General features: G+C 40.0%; 2 protein-coding genes across 21 annotated transcripts in view; one reads left to right on the top strand and one right to left on the bottom strand.

Annotated features, from left to right (window-relative positions):
* The window catches only part of PNPLA7 (patatin like phospholipase domain containing 7), a 326,954-nt gene that overhangs the window by 299,005 nt on the left and 12,549 nt on the right, over positions 1–15,400 (bottom strand). For 2 of the 20 annotated variants that reach the window (XR_008917530.1, XR_008917531.1), the window contains exon 10: positions 13,072–13,153. The exons of 13 other annotated variants lie outside the window; for them this stretch is intronic. Coding sequence is in view for 3 of the 7 variants with exons in the window: in XM_056823176.1 (XP_056679154.1) it covers positions 14,035–14,516 (482 nt within the window). In the remaining 4 variants the exon portion in view is untranslated. Of the gene's footprint in view, positions 1–6,024; positions 6,199–13,071; positions 14,517–15,400 lie in introns of those variants that run through there. 5 more of the 20 variants (XM_016423622.2, XM_056823152.1, XM_007475465.3 and 2 more) reach the window with 4 other exon arrangements.
* Positions 3–1,345, top strand: MRPL41 (mitochondrial ribosomal protein L41). Its single transcript, XM_056823222.1, has 2 exons — positions 3–85; positions 910–1,345. Exon 2 carries the CDS (start codon positions 919–921, stop codon positions 1,321–1,323), a length of 405 nt encoding a protein of 134 aa, XP_056679200.1. The 5' UTR covers positions 3–85; positions 910–918; the 3' UTR covers positions 1,324–1,345.

The raw sequence follows: 15,400 nt of genomic DNA, 5'->3' as shown, positions 1-15,400 counted from the left end.
TCTTCCTGGGCTGGTGGGCCGGGCGCGGGGATTTGGGTTCTGAAACCTCTCGGACTGTGTCACATTAAAAGCCCGCCCTGATCTGGTGAGGACTAACGCCGTGGGCCGGGGGGGAGATCAGCGCCTTCCTTAGCACGATAGGGTCCCACGCGAGGTGCTAGTGCCCAGATGCTCCTAGTCCCACCGAAATGCTTTGTGTGGCTGCTGTCCTGGGCACCAGGCAAGTAATTCCTGTGTTGGCCCTAGTCAATCATTTTATTAAGTACCTGCTGTGTGCCAGTTAGTCAGCTGGGCGGCGCAATGGATACAGACGGGGCATGAAGTCAGGAAGACCTGAGTTCATATGTTGCCTTCATATGTATGACACTAGGCACCCAACACTTGTTTGCCTCGATTTTCTTATCTGTAAAATGAGCTGGGGAAGGGCATGGCAAACCACTCCAGTGTCTTTGCCAAGAAAACCCCAAATGGGGTCACAGGGTAGGATACGACTGAAAAACAAGTATGCTAGGTACTGTGCTAAGGGCTGGTCTGTAAATTATGTGAAGGCAAGGACCAGGCATGATCTGAACCCTGCCCTAGTCTTGGGCTCTGCTTGTAGTGGGTAAGCATTTGATAAAAATAGTTGTTGAGTGAAAGGACTTTTACCTGAGCTTTGTTTGATACTGTTTTCTGCCCAAATAGGGTTGCTTCCTCAGAAGCTAACAGCTATCTAGGAAAAGGTATAAAACCCCCAACATATTGAGGGAAGTGAGTTCAATGGATGTATTTCATCAGCGTGACTTTGCCTAACTGCCCAGTTGCTACTAGGCAAGTGCCTAGGCAAGTGAAAGCACTATACAATGTAATGAAAAGAATCCAAATACCAGTTCCGGATTTAACCCTTACTCTTTTTCTCCCTCCTCACAGATACACATTATGGGTCTTCTTTCAGCCCTGACTCGAGGCCTTGTCCGAGGGGCAGACCGAATGAGCAAATGGACAAGCAAGCGAGGGCCCCGAACCTTCTACAAAGGTCGTGGAGCCAAGTTTACTGGCTTTTCCTCAGGTGGGAAGTTTGTGAAGGTGAAGGAAATGGTCCCTGAGTTTGTAGTTCCAGATTTGACAGGCTTCAAACTCAAACCATATGTGTCCTATCGTGCTCCGGCTGGCACAGATGAACCACTGACAGCCAAGCAGCTCTTTATGGAAGCTGTAGCACCCTCTATTGAAAAGGACTTTAAAGAAGGAACTTTTGACCTTAAAAACCTGGAAAAGTATGGCTTTGAGCCTACCCAGGAAGGCAAGCTCTTCCAGCTATATCCTAAAAACTATGTGCAGTAATAAAGGACTGAATCAGTAATCATTCATTTCTTCTATGTATTGTGTCTAGCCTTTGACCAAAGTTTGGACAACTAATTAAGAGTGAAGGGAGCAGGGCAGCTAGATAGTTTGATGGATTGAGAGTCAGGCCCAGAAACAGGTTCTGGGTTCAACTGTGCCTTTAAGACTTCCTAGATATGTGACCCTGGACAATTCACTTAACCCCCATTGCCTCACCCTTGCCTATCTAATGCCTTGAAACCAATAGGAGCATTGATTCCAAGTTGGAAGGGAAGGGTTTAAAAAAAGAAAGTGAAAGGAAGAGGCCTTTATTTAAATTTTGTGGTAGCTCATTATCCTGATAATTCAAATTATATAAATAGCATCATTCAATTCAACATTTATTAATTGCCTACATGGTGCTAGGCACTGTGGTAATCTATACAAAATAAGGAAAAGAGAGACTACGTTTTCACAGTCTAATTGAGGGGGGCAGGAAACATCAGAGAATATGAAATGTGAGTCTAAACCATGCACAGCTTCTGAGGGAAAACAGAATTACTTGGGAGGTTCTGACCTTTATAAAGGTAGGCTTTGGCAGGAGTTTATTGATCCAGCCCTTCCAGTCAAAGGGGAGAGGCAACTGAGGGAATTGTTGCATATCAAAAGTTAAGGCAGTCTTACGTAGTGATAAGACTTTGGATTTTAGATTATCCTAGGGGGGGTATTCCCCACTGCAGATAGAAAATGGAAAGAATAATAGTAATTAAAATTTCAAAGTATATGTCTTGGGGCAACTAGGTAGCTAGCATAAGGCCTAGAGCAGGGAGGACCTGGGTTCAAATGTTGCCACAGACACTTCCTAAGCTGTGTGACCCTGGGCAAGTCAAATGCATTTGCCTAGCTCTTATTTTGTCTTAGAATTGTTAGTAGACAGAAAGGGTTTTTTTAAATATGTATCTAGAATGGTCTAATAATGCCATAGCTAATCACCAGTTTGTTATATAGTTTCCATTTGCCAAGAAACTCTGGAAGAAAATCAAAAAATTAGCAGTTAGCAAGAGAAACTATTCTCCGAAAAATAAAATTTCCCCTAGTTGTCCTAATCAAATGAGATGGTGTGATTGCCTTTTGGTATTCTGTGGATTATTGGGAGACCTTCTGTGTTTCTGTCCTACATAAACAGTACAAAATGTACACAAGTTTTGCAAGGTTTAAGCCTTTAAATATTTGACAATAGCAAAGTTTACAAAGGAAGAATGAGAACTATCTGTCTGAATAAATAAGCTTAAAAATAGTAGATTTGGCTAGAGAAAGTATTTAATCATGTAGCCAGGTGGCACTTCTTACAAAATGAGATTGGACTCACAGAGCACAGAGGGGGCTTTTAGGAGGGAGGCAGTTCTCTGGTTTTAACACTTTATAGAAAGATTCTTCCCTGTTAAGACCATAAACCTTAATTTGTTGCTCTCCAAAATAAGTCATTCATAGTTTGAGGCCTTGCCCTCTCTGCCAGAGGCACCATTTTGAATGTCAATTGATCACAAATCTGTGATTTCCAGGGTGTGGGAACTGCCAATTCAGATCACATAACCTTTCATAATTTATCAGTCACAGAGAGATGCTTGAGGATCAGAGAGGTTAGATAATTTTTGTCACACAGGTAAGATATGTACCCAGGCATTTCTCTTTCTATCCAAAATGTAAACAAACATTTACTAAATATCTCTTAAGTACCTGACACTGTGCTAAATGCTGGAAAAACAAAGATAAAAGAAAATACATGTAAATATAAAAAATTAAATACAAAAAAAAATTTAAGCTCTCAAGAAACTCATAGTCTAACAGGAGAGGAAACCTGCAAACAATTACATACCAACCAGTACATACAAGATATGTTGGAGATGATGATAGGGAAGGCACTAGCATTAAGAGACTTGAATCTCTTAGAACCGTGGTGGCAAGCCTATGGCATGCATACCAGAGGGGACACTCGGAGTCCTCTCTGTGGACATGCTCGTTATCATCCTAGCACAGAGTTCATTACTAGAAAGCCAGAGGGACATTCTCCCTCTCCACACATACCTGAGGACATTTCTCACATCACCCACTCCTCTAAAATGTTGTTTTTTGTTTGTTTTTTAAACCCTTATCTTTTGTCTTAGAATCAATACTATTGGAACAGATACTTAGTATTGATTCTAAGGCAGAAGGAAAAGGTTTGAAAAATAATAATAGCAGCTGACTTTTGAGGTTTGTAAAGTGAATTTCATATATTATCTCATTTGAACTTCACAGCAACACTCTAAGAGGGGAGCATTATGATAACCCCCATTTCAGTTTCCTTAAATGTCTCTGACCAGGATTGCGCATAATTCCTGTCTGAGTCATGTTTCAAACTTCAGTCCTCCTTACTCCAAGTCCAGAACTCTAACCCATCACACATGATGTCCCTATAGATGGTTTAGTCAATAGAGTGCTAGAATAAGAGTGAGGAACACCTGAAATTCAAATCTCTATTGGAGATAAGTCATAATTTCACTTCAGTTTCCTCATCTGCAAAATGGAAATAGTAACTTTGTTTCAGAATTATTGTGAAAGCCAAACACTTTGCAAGTCTTAAAGTGCTATATAAATATTGGCTATGATGTGGAAGAAGGACAAGGCAGGGTAAGGCAAATAGATGTTCCATTAAACTATGTACAAGCCCAAAGTTGAATTACAACATCCTGAGACCTGATAATCCAGTTTTTCCATTCTCTTCCTCCAATATTAGAAATATTCTGAACTCAGTATTTTAAATTTTGTCCTAGAGTTATCTACATCCTCCTGTTCTACTTCTAGACCAAATCTTGTACCCTTTACTCTAAAAGCCAGTCAACTAGCATATATTAGGCACCCACTATGTTGGGGGTACTGTGCTAAGAAGGACAGTAAGAAATGCAAGAGTCCTTGCTCTCAAGGAGCTTAACAGGGAAGACAATATGCAAACAATTATGTACAAACAAGCTATATATAAAATAAACAGGAAATAACAGAAGGAAGACATTAGAATTAAGGCTTCCTATAGAAGGTAGGATTTCAGCTGGGACTTGAAGGAAGCCAGGAAAACTAGGAAGGAAAGATGATAAAGGAGAGAATTCTGGGCATGGAGAACTGCCAGAGAAAATGCCTGGAGTCTGGACATGTAGTCTTGTGCAAGGAACATAAGGAAGCCAAAGTCACTGAAGAGTACACAGCAAGCATAAGGTACAAGATAAGTGAAGGGTGAGGCTAGATTGTAAAGGGCTTTGAACACCATTTTATATTTAACAGTAGAGGTTATAGGGAGTCACTAGTTTATTGAGTAGTTGGGGTAGGAATGTATGTGTGACATAGACCCTTGCTTTAAGAAAATCACTAGTGGCAGAATGGAGGATTATATATAGAAGTAGGGAAGAGACTCAAGGCAGGCAGACCCACCAGCAGGCTAGTTCAGGAAGTCAGGCTTGATGTTATGAGAGCCTTCACTAAAGTGGGGACAGTGTCAGAGGAGAGAAGGAATCATAATCAGATGTTTCAAAGGCAAAATCAACAGACTTTGGCAACAGATGTGATATGGGGAGTAGGAGAGTGAGGAATCCGGGATAACTCCTAGGTTGTGAACCTGAAGTCCTGGGAGTTTGGTGCTACCCTCTACAGGAACGGGGAAAGTGGAGACGGGGGACAGTTAGGGGGAAAGAGAATGAGTTGTTTTGGAAACACTGAGTTTAAGATGTCTACTGGACATCTAGTAAGATGTCTGAAAGGCAAAGATGTAAGATTGGAGGACAGCAAAGAGATTGGAGTGTAGGTAAGGCAGATTTGAGAATCACCAACCTAGAGATGCAAATTAAATCCATGGGAGCTGATAAGATCACCAAGTGAAGCAGTATAGAGGGAGAAGAGGGCCCAGATAGAACCTTGAGGGACACCTATCTAGATTTATTTTGTATCCTGCAACTTTGCTAAAGCTATTAATTATTCACATGGATCAATGGGGATATGATTAGGGATACAGACTCTAAATGATCACCCTAGTGCAAATATCAATAATATGGAAATAGGTCTTGATCAGCAACACATATAAAACCCAGTGGAATTGCAGCGTTAGGAGGGGAAAGGGAAATAACATGATTCTTGTAACCATGGAAAAATACTCAACTAATTAAATAATTTTTTCCAAAATAAAAGTTATTTCCACTAGCTTTTTAGTTGATTTTCTCAGATTCTCTAATTATACCATCATACCATCCACAAAGAGTGATAGTTTATAATTTCCTCATTGCCTACTTTAATTCCTTCAATTTCTTTTTCTTCCCTAATTGCTACTGCTAGCATTTCTAGCACAATATTAAATAATAGTGGTGATAATGGGCATCCTTGCTTCACTCCTGATCTTATTGGGAAGGCTTCTACCTTATCCCCATTGCAGATGATACTTCTTGATGGTTTTAAATAGATTCTACTTATTGTTTTAAGGAAAGGCCCTTTTATTCCTACGCTTTCTAGTGTTTTCAACAGGAATGGGTGTTGTACTTTGTCAGAGCTTTTCTGCATCTATTGAAGATAATCATGTGATTTCTGTTAGTTTGATTATTGATATGGTTCATTATACTGATAGTTTTCCTAATATTAAACCAGCCTTGCATTCCTGGTATAAATCCCACCTAGTCATAGTGAATAATCATTGTGACACTGCTGTAGTCTCTTTGCTAGTATTTTATTTAAGATTCTTGCATCTATGTTCCTTAAGGAGATTGGTCTATCATTTTCTTTCTCTGTTTTTGGTCTCCCTGGCTTAGTTATCAGTACCATAGTTGGGTCATAAAAAGCTGAGAGATACCTATGGTTAGAGGTTGTGATCTGGAAGAGGACCTGGAAAAGAAGACAGAAAAAGAGTGGTCAGATAGCTAGGAGACCAGTGTCCTGAAAGGAAAAGTGAGTGATGTCAAAAACTGCAGAGAGGTCAAGGAGAATGGGGTGTGAGAAAAAGGCCACTGGCTTTGGCAACTAAGAGTTTTATCAGTAACCTTTGGAGAGGGCAGTTTCAGTGAAACTTTGGTTGGAAGTCAGATTGTAAGGGGTTAAAAAGAGGGTGAGAGAAGAGAAAGTGGAGACACGTTGTATATGGCCTTTTTGAGGAATTTCACTACAAAAGGCAGAAGAGAAAAAGGATGAGAGCAAGGATAGAAGGATCAGATGAGGTTTTATTTTCAGAATAAAGGAGATATGGGTATGTTTGTAGGCACTCGGAATGGCTCAGAGAGAGGGGCTGAAAATAACTGAAAGAACAGGAATAATAGAGAGCAAGCCTTTGATGAAGACAAGATGGAATGAGATACTTGAACATGTAGAGATTAATACTTGTACAAAAGTAATTTCATTATATAAAAGAGAAAAGAGTGGCAGAAAGCATCTAAATGATGAGGAAGAGGAGAGTAGAGGGAACTCATAGTGAGTGGCCTATTTTTTTTTTCTGTACAATATAAGGCAAAGTTCCCAAGGGGTTAGAAAAGGTATGAAAAGGTTTGGAAGAGCTAGGATTTGATGAGAGAGGCATAGTAGCATTGCCCAGCAGTAGTGAGGGCCCAATTGAAATTGTGCAACATAAATTTATGGTGGAGCCAGGCACAAAGATTACATGATTTTCTCCACCTTCATTCAGCAGCACAGGTAGAGAGGCACAAAGGTGACAAAAGGTGAGTGATTAAAGATTGAGGCTTGGCTGGGTAAATTGGCAATATGACAAGGACCCTAAGGAATTCAAGGAAGAATTGTATGGAACTTGAATTGGTTCACCAGTCAAGAAAGGGAAAAGAGGAGTGACTAGTGAGGAGAGAAATCAAAGAGGGAATTGAGACATCAGTGGATTAGAAGTCGTAGTGAAGGTGAAGAACAGAGTTATTATATAAGGGAAGGCAGAGGGAGAGATGAAAAAGCTAATAGATTATGGTCAGATAAGAGGATTTCAGAATTCTTGAACATGGGGGTGATTGACTTGTGGATGATGGCAAGATCAAGGATATGACTGTTTTTGTGTGTGGCTGAGGTGAGGTGGGAGTAGTTCATGGGGAGAGAGTACATTGAGGAACAGAGTGGTTAGGGAGAGAAAATCTGGATGTATGATAAAGTCCCCTAGTATGTGAGCAGGAATTGAAGAGGAGAGAATTGTAAACCAGGTATCAAATTCACTGAAGAAGGAAAGGGAATGACCTGAGGGTCTGTAGACAACAGCTACCAAAATTTTGATTATGTAGATTATGAATAGCTTACTGAGTAAAAGAAGAAGAAAGAGAACCTGGAAATGGCAATTAGGAGCAAGGAGTATTCCAACTCCCTCCCCTCAACAAGTGAGCCAAGGAGAATGAGTGAAGGTGCAGTCAGTATTGGAGAAAGACACAGGGAGTCTGTGTCATCAGGGGAAGGCCAGGTTTCAATTAAGAGCTAATAGATGAGGGATAACTCAATGGATAGAGAGCCAGGCCTGGAGACAGGAGGTCTAGAATTCAAATTTGGCCTCACAACTTCCTAGCTGGGTGACCCAGGACAAGTCATTTAACCCTAATTGCCTAACCCTTACCACTCTCAATACTGAATATCAATTCTAAGATAGTAGAAATGGTATTTTTTGTTGTTTTTTTTTTAAGCTAACAGATGTTAGAAGTAGGGCAGTTAAGTGACACAATGGATAGAGCACTGGGCTTGGAATCAGGAAGACTCATCTTCATGACTTCAAATCTGACCTCAGACACTTAAATAGCTGTGGGACCCCGGGCAAGTCACTTAACCCTGTTTGCCTCAGTCCCTCACCTGTAAAATGAGCTGGAGAAGGAAATGGCAAATCACATCAGTATCTTTGATAAGAAAACCACAAATGAGGTCATGAGTGTTGGGCATGACCAAAATGATTGGATGACAAAAATATGTACAGGGTCCTCTCCTGCTAGCGATTTATTCTACTGATAGAAAGTAGGAAGATTTAATTCAACAATCCAAGGGCATAACCAATTTTTAGGAATCTATCCTAAAATATATTTTTTAAAAAGGTTAATGGAGAGGCTACATGGAGTTAGGTTGAAATTTTGGGTTGGAAGGTTGAAGATGGGGATAGGGGATGAAGAATCAAGTGGTAGAGGTTGTTGAGGAAGGTTTGGAAGTTAATCTACTGGTATAAGAAAGGTATGACTAGATGTGTGAATTTCATCATTAGGCAGAGGGAGCCACTGCTCTACCCTCAAAGGAAAAGCACAAGAGAGATGGGAGGTCTATAGTCAAAGTCAGGATTGTTTTTCTTTGTATTAGAGCAGGGGTCCCCAAATTACAGCCCGCAGGCCACATGCGGCCCCCTGAGGCCATTTATCCGGCCCCCACTGCACTTCTGGAAGGGGCACCTCTTTCACTGGTGGTCAGAGAGAGCATCCTGTGCTCCTGAAGTACTGTGTGTGGCAGCATCGCTCATGTACAGTACTACTTTCGGTGACATAATCCTTTGCCTGGCGCCTCTGTCTGGGGGAAGGGATTCCACACTGTGTATACTGCTGCCCAGTATAGTGGTGGCAGTGATTGGCCTGTGCAAAGTGTGACAGGCCCATCACAGTCAGCGCTGCAGCCTCCGCTATCCCAGACAGCAGTATACAGTGTCACAGGCCCAGCACTGCCTCCAGTACTGTATACAAGCATTGGATAGTGGTGATCTGGCCTATGACATCAGCAGTGGGCCTCTACTGTAAGAAGCGTACCACTGCCACTGGGTGTTTTATAAGACACCCCCTGTTTTGGGGTGGGGGTAAAATTAATACAAGATAGTATCTTATTTTCAGGGAAACACAGTAGTACAATGGTCCCCATACTTCCCTAAATCTAAGGGAGTATGGGGACCATCATAATGTGGGGAGAGACTTTTGGGCAAAGGGAGGTTATAGGGGCCATTATGTTGTGCATCTGGGGGAGTGTGGTTGCCATTGTACTATGTGGGGGAAGTGAGGCATGTGTTTTTTGTATTATAGTCTATAATTACAGATCCATAAATACAGACTACAAAAGGACACCCATGAGTGTCGTACCTTCTTTTTTCCTGCCATGGAATCTGATCTCATGGGTCTTACCCATACAATCAGATTCCTGTGTGGGTTCACACAGGGTAGTATGAACTGGAAAAGTGGTAGAGGAACCAGCTCAATAATCATGCTGGTTCCTACACCACACCAGTGTGAGCCTGAGGTAAAAGTGGAGTTCAACCAATATGGCCACTGGTGAGGCTGAAATGATGTGGACTGGAAAAGCTGCATTGATGGATACAGATCAGACTGCATTGATGGGCAGTGCAGTCTGTATGCCTCTGTGTGGGCAAAATTATTGTTGGTATATTGTTTTTGTAGGGCTGTATATATCTATATATGTACATATATAAGTATTTTACTAATAGCAATTTAGAATCCCTAGGAAACAATGACATCAAGAAAGAAAAAAATTGACTCGGAGTGTAGGATATTCAAAGAACAGTGGACCTTTTTTTTTTTTTTAAACCCTTACCTTCTGTCTTGGAGTCAATGCTGTGTATTGGCTCCAAGGCAGAAGAGTGGTAAGGGCTAGGCAAAGGGGTCAAGTGACTTGCCCAGGGTCATGCAGCTGGGGAATGTCTGAGGCCAGATTTGAACCTAGGACCTCCCGCCTCTAGGCCTGGCTCTCAATCCACTGAGTCACCCAGCTGCCCCCTAGAACTGTGGACTTTTGATTACTTTTTCATGCAGTACAAGGAAAGAGCTGTGTGTTTGATATGCCAGAATATAGCATGTGTTCAATGAATACAATTTGCGTCAACACTATCAAACTCAACATAAAGATAAATATGATTGTTTGGTCGGAGATGTGGAAAATGATAAAATATTAAAACTGAAAAACACATCAACAACTCAGCAAAATACTTTTGTGAAGCATAAGCAGTTAAATATTTCATCACTGCAAACAACTTTTCAAGTTGCCAAACTAAAAGCGTGCACTGGCAGACCATTCGTGGAGGGAGAATTTGTTAAAGAGTGCCTTCTTTCTATTGCCAAAGAGATGTGTCCAGAAAAGGCAGACTTATTTAGTACAGTTAGTCTTTCAGGATCTACAATTACATGAAGGATTGAAGAAATGAGAGACAATTTGCATCAGCATTTGCAAAACTCTGCAAGAAAACTTTCCTATTTTTCCTTGACACTCAACAAGAGCAATGATGTTCATGATTCTGCACAACTTCTAATTTTTATTCATGGGATGAATGACAATTTCAAAGTCACAGAAGAGCTTGCTGCACTGCAAAGCATCAAAGGAACAACTACAGGAAAGGATATCTATGAAAAGGTTTCCCAAACTGTGAAGGATTTGGAGCTGTACTGGGCTAAACTAGCCAGTGTGATAACTGATGGTGCTCCTAGCATGGTGGGGTCTAAGAAAGAAGTAATTGCTCGCATTAACCAAGAGATGGACAAACATAACCATTCTTATCCAATAGCCGTATACTGCCTCATCCACCAACAAGCGCTGCTATGTAGTAAATCTCTGAAGTGGGACTCTTATGAAAATTGTGGTATCTTGTGTTAATTTCATTAAAGCTAATGCACTAAACCACAGACAATTTCAGGAATTTCTGTCTGAGCTAAATGTCTGCCTGAGCTAAATAAATGAAGATGTTCTGTACCACACAGAAGTTCGTTGGCTGAGTTGAGGGAGAGTTGAGACATTTCTATGCCTTAATTCCACAGATTACAGCTTTTATGCTTTCAAAAAACAAAGAAGTACCAGAACTCAATGATGCAGAATAGAAATGGCACCTCACCTTTCTGACAGATGTAACAGAGCTACTCTCAACAGTTTCAATGTGCAACTTCAAGGAAAAGGGAAGCTCCTTATCTGTGATATGCAATCACATATGAAAACATTTGAAATAAAATTAGGCCTCCTTATCAAGCAAGTGAAGGAGGAAAATTTCTGCCATCTCCCCTTAACTCAAAATCTGTTAGTGGAAAAACCGTTGACTGCATTCCCAAAAGAAACATGTGTGGATTCACTGGAAAAATTGCAAAAGGAGTTCCAACTCAGATTTAAAGAGCTTCATCTCCATGAACAGAACATACAGCTTTTCTGTAACCCATTTTCTATTGACATTGAAAATATGGATACAATTTACCAAATGGAACTGGCTGAACTGCAGAATTGTGACTCTCTGAAAGACGCATTCAAGTCAAGCAGCTTGCCTACCTACTATGCATCTCTCCCCTCTGAGACATATCCTAATCTCAGGAACCATGCACTCAAAATGGCAACCATCTTTGGCAGCACTTATGTCTGCGAACAGACTTTTTCCAGTATGAAACATCTGAAATCTCCAACCAGACCTAGACTAACTGATACACACTTGCATCACTTGTTATGGATAGCAGTGACAAATATAGAACTGGACATTGACCATCTCATTAGCCAAAAGCAGGCCCATAGTTCCCATTGAAATACTGGTCAGTTTGTTGATTTAAATGTACTTATTCTTTATTTTAAATATTGTATTTGTTCCCATTTTGATTTTACTTTAAAATAAGATATGTGCAGTGTGCATAGAGATTTGTTCATAGTTCTTTTTATAGTCTGGTCCTCCAATGGTCTGAGGGACAGTGAACTGGCCCACCTGTGTAAAAAGTTTGGGGACCCCAGTATTAGAGGTTCTCCATATCCCTGTTGGGAGACTTGACTGGCAGTCCAGAAGATGACTTGGGCTAGGCACAGATGAAAGTGATTGTTTTGGGGTAAATGGAATATTCCCAACCTGGCCCCTTTCAGTCTTTCCTCAGAGGCAAAGTATACTGAGCAGGAGATGGAAGATTTAGGACACCAACACACCTGCAGCCTGAAATCTCACCTAAGGAGGTTGGCTTGGAGGCAACAGGATCTTAGAAATAAGACCTTTATCAGAGTAACTTGCATCAAAGGTTTTTTTCACTTTTAATTATAGTTTTATTGAGGGAGTTTTGCGCAAAAACTTTTAAATTGTAATCAAAATCATCCATTTTTTTTCCTTCTGTGATCCTCTCTGTCTCTTATTTGGTCATTAACTTTTCTCCAATGTACAGATCTGATTGGTAATTTTTTTTCCTTTCTTTAATTTATGATATAACCTTTTATATCTACGTCATGTACTCATTCATTCAGGGGCTTATCTTGGTGTGTTGTAAGATGTTGGCCTTGATCTAATTTCTTCCATACTGCTAATCTAAATTAACCAACTGTTTGGGGTGTTTTTTTAACCAAATATTTAGTCCTTATCCCAGTACCTGGGGTCTTTGTGTTTATCAAACACAGACTACTAGATTCATTTGCTTCTGTATTCAGTGTTCCTAATCCGTTCCACTGTTCAATTTCTCTATTATTTAACCAGTTATCAAACTGTTTTGAGGATTACTGCTTTTTTTAGTAAGGAGAATATGAAGTCTACAATAGGGTTAAAAGGAAATAAAAATACAAAGAAATAATATAAATACAAATAAATAATAAATAAATTGGGTTTAAAGTCTTGTATAATTTAAACTAGCCTTGCAGTTTAAAAAAGGATTCATATACTCTTAGTCATAGCACCCACGGATCCTGACTTGTCTATTTAACCAAAGACACCCTTTTACTGAGAGTACAAAGAAATGGGAAAATGTTCTCTGCCCCCCACCTGACCCCTACCTCCCCCCAAGTAAAAGAGAAGGTAAAAATGCCAGTTCTACTTACCCACCAGAAAACAAACTTGGAAGCCAGTCAGAATCTATAATGATGTGACTGTGAAACTTTATTTGTTTTTTAAGATGTTTTTCTGAGGAAAACATTTCAAAGGAAGGTTACAATTTGAGCAAAAAGACCTGGAATGGATATATCTTATCTCCTACAGACATTTCAATCACCACTACTAAGGCTTTATTTTAAAAGACTTCTTTGTAAAAAACATTTCTAGAATGTTCATTTTTCTCTAGACTCAGGTATTTAGTCTCACATAGTCAGAAGCAGCAGCTAATTGTATTGTTGTATACAATTTCCACTTCATGCCCTCTGCTATAAAAAATGGCTTAGCAAAGAATTTGTCTTGATAATTGACAGGTATCAAAGGTAGAAAAGATCAGGTCTAGGAATTCTGAAAGCTAAGATCCATATGAAATACCCGTCAAAGCAGAAATACCTAGTCAACTCTGAATAGCAAGAACACCAAGTTTAAGCACAACATTCAATGAAAAAAATCACCTCCTTAGCTTGCAATAAGCCTAGCAGTAGACATTGATTAAAAGAAGCTTTCTCATAACTATATCTAGCTATTCAAAAAGTGGCTAAGCACTACATAAGAGAAATTTCATTTAAAAAAATTAAACAGATTTGGAATATCATAAGAAATAAGGAAGTTCTTGGGGGGCAGCTGGGTAGCTCAGTGGATTGAGAGTCAGGCCCAGAGACAGGAGGTCCTAGGTTCAAATCTGGCCTCAGACACTTCCCAGCTATGTGACCCTGGGCAAGTCACTTAACCCCCATTGCCTAGCCCTTACCACTCTTCTGCCTTAGAACCAATACCCAGTATTGATTCTAAGATGGGAGATAAGGGTTTTAAAAAAGAAAAAAAAAGAAATAAGGAAGTTCTTATATAATTCCCTCACAATGAAGAACCCACTATTTTTAGATTCATTAGTGGAAATGTCTGTCCTTTTAAAATCAATCTGAAAACTGCTCATATTGATTTGTTTCAATTGACTTTGTTTCCCACTTCCAGAGGTGAAGGGAATGATCATAAAAGGAACAAGTGGCTAAAAGGTTGACCACAGTTTTTGTTATATTTTGATATTCCTCTGTAGGAATTATCCCCTTATACCCAGATGACAGATGGTCGAACCCCTGCTTAATATCCAGTGGGACCAAAAAGGTTGATGTCTCCAGCATGATCCCATCAGAAACTGTGGCTTCTCCAGCTAGATCTTTCTCAGTTTCGCTAACTAATGTATCAAAAGAGGATGCAGATGATGAATGTGGTAAATTCATAGTCCCCGAAAAATCTATATTCCTGTTGCTCTGATCTTCAGATTGTTGCTGAATTTGTTTATCAGTATATAGACAGAGCCTGGACCAGTCAGCTCCATATGCCAATGACCCATGTGACATATAGGACACAGGAATAAAGGATCCCTCCTTCATCTCCTCTAAGAAGAAATAAAGCAATAAAAATCAAGTTTGTTGTTTATGTATTTGTCAAGGTCATCAGCTATCACCATCTAACAATGATTTCTTCCCATCAATTCCTCCAAAATGACTAACCAAGAGCACAGAGGAAAAGGAGTCACAAGTACAGGCAGAAGAATGTACTTAAGAACTAAGAGGCAAATAGTTAAAAGCTGATGAGAAAAATAATAGAAAAAGGCAGTAAAAGGTAAGATAGAGATTGCTTTGGAAGGGCAAAGAGAATTAGAAGCCAAGCTAAAAAGCCAACAATTTCTTTACCAAGCCTAGAAAATTACTTTCTTCCCTACTCAAGCATGCTCGGAATTTTTTTTATTACCACTCTAAAGCCTAAAGGTTGATGCTGGTGGTTAGCCTAGATAAAGCATCAATAAAGACAAGAGCTAAAATTATGATAGGACTTCAGTGGCTAAGGTAAGTTAAGGGAAGGAACAATTACAGTACCCAGAAATAGCAGTTAAACAAAGACAGTGTTCTTCTATTAGGCAAAAATCTATAAGCAAAGGGGAAATTAGATATTAAATTAGAAATTCTAATTCAACTCTTTACAGCAAAAGTGGGCTAAGGCTGGTACAAGAACCTGCTGTGACCATCAGCCAACCTGCAACAACACTGACAGGAAGACATTTAGTCTGCCACAATACTCCTTTTGGTCTCACAGAAATAAAGAGATCCTGACCTGCTGGTGTTATCACTGTAACTGTCCTCAGTTGGAAAGGATACTTTCCCTGGAATAAGGAAGTTCATCTCGTGTTCAAATGGTTCAAGAAAAGGGCCTTGGTCTATGGTGGCCTACAGAATACTACAGGGCTGCTCAGCCCTAGCAACTTCCTAGTTAAGGCTCCTG

The sequence above is a fragment of the Monodelphis domestica genome, chromosome 1 (genome assembly GCF_027887165.1).
Source record: "Monodelphis domestica isolate mMonDom1 chromosome 1, mMonDom1.pri, whole genome shotgun sequence".
Taxonomy (NCBI): domain Eukaryota; kingdom Metazoa; phylum Chordata; class Mammalia; order Didelphimorphia; family Didelphidae; genus Monodelphis; species Monodelphis domestica.
Note: the sequence above shows the minus strand (reverse complement) of the source record. Positions and strands in the feature narration are given on the sequence as shown.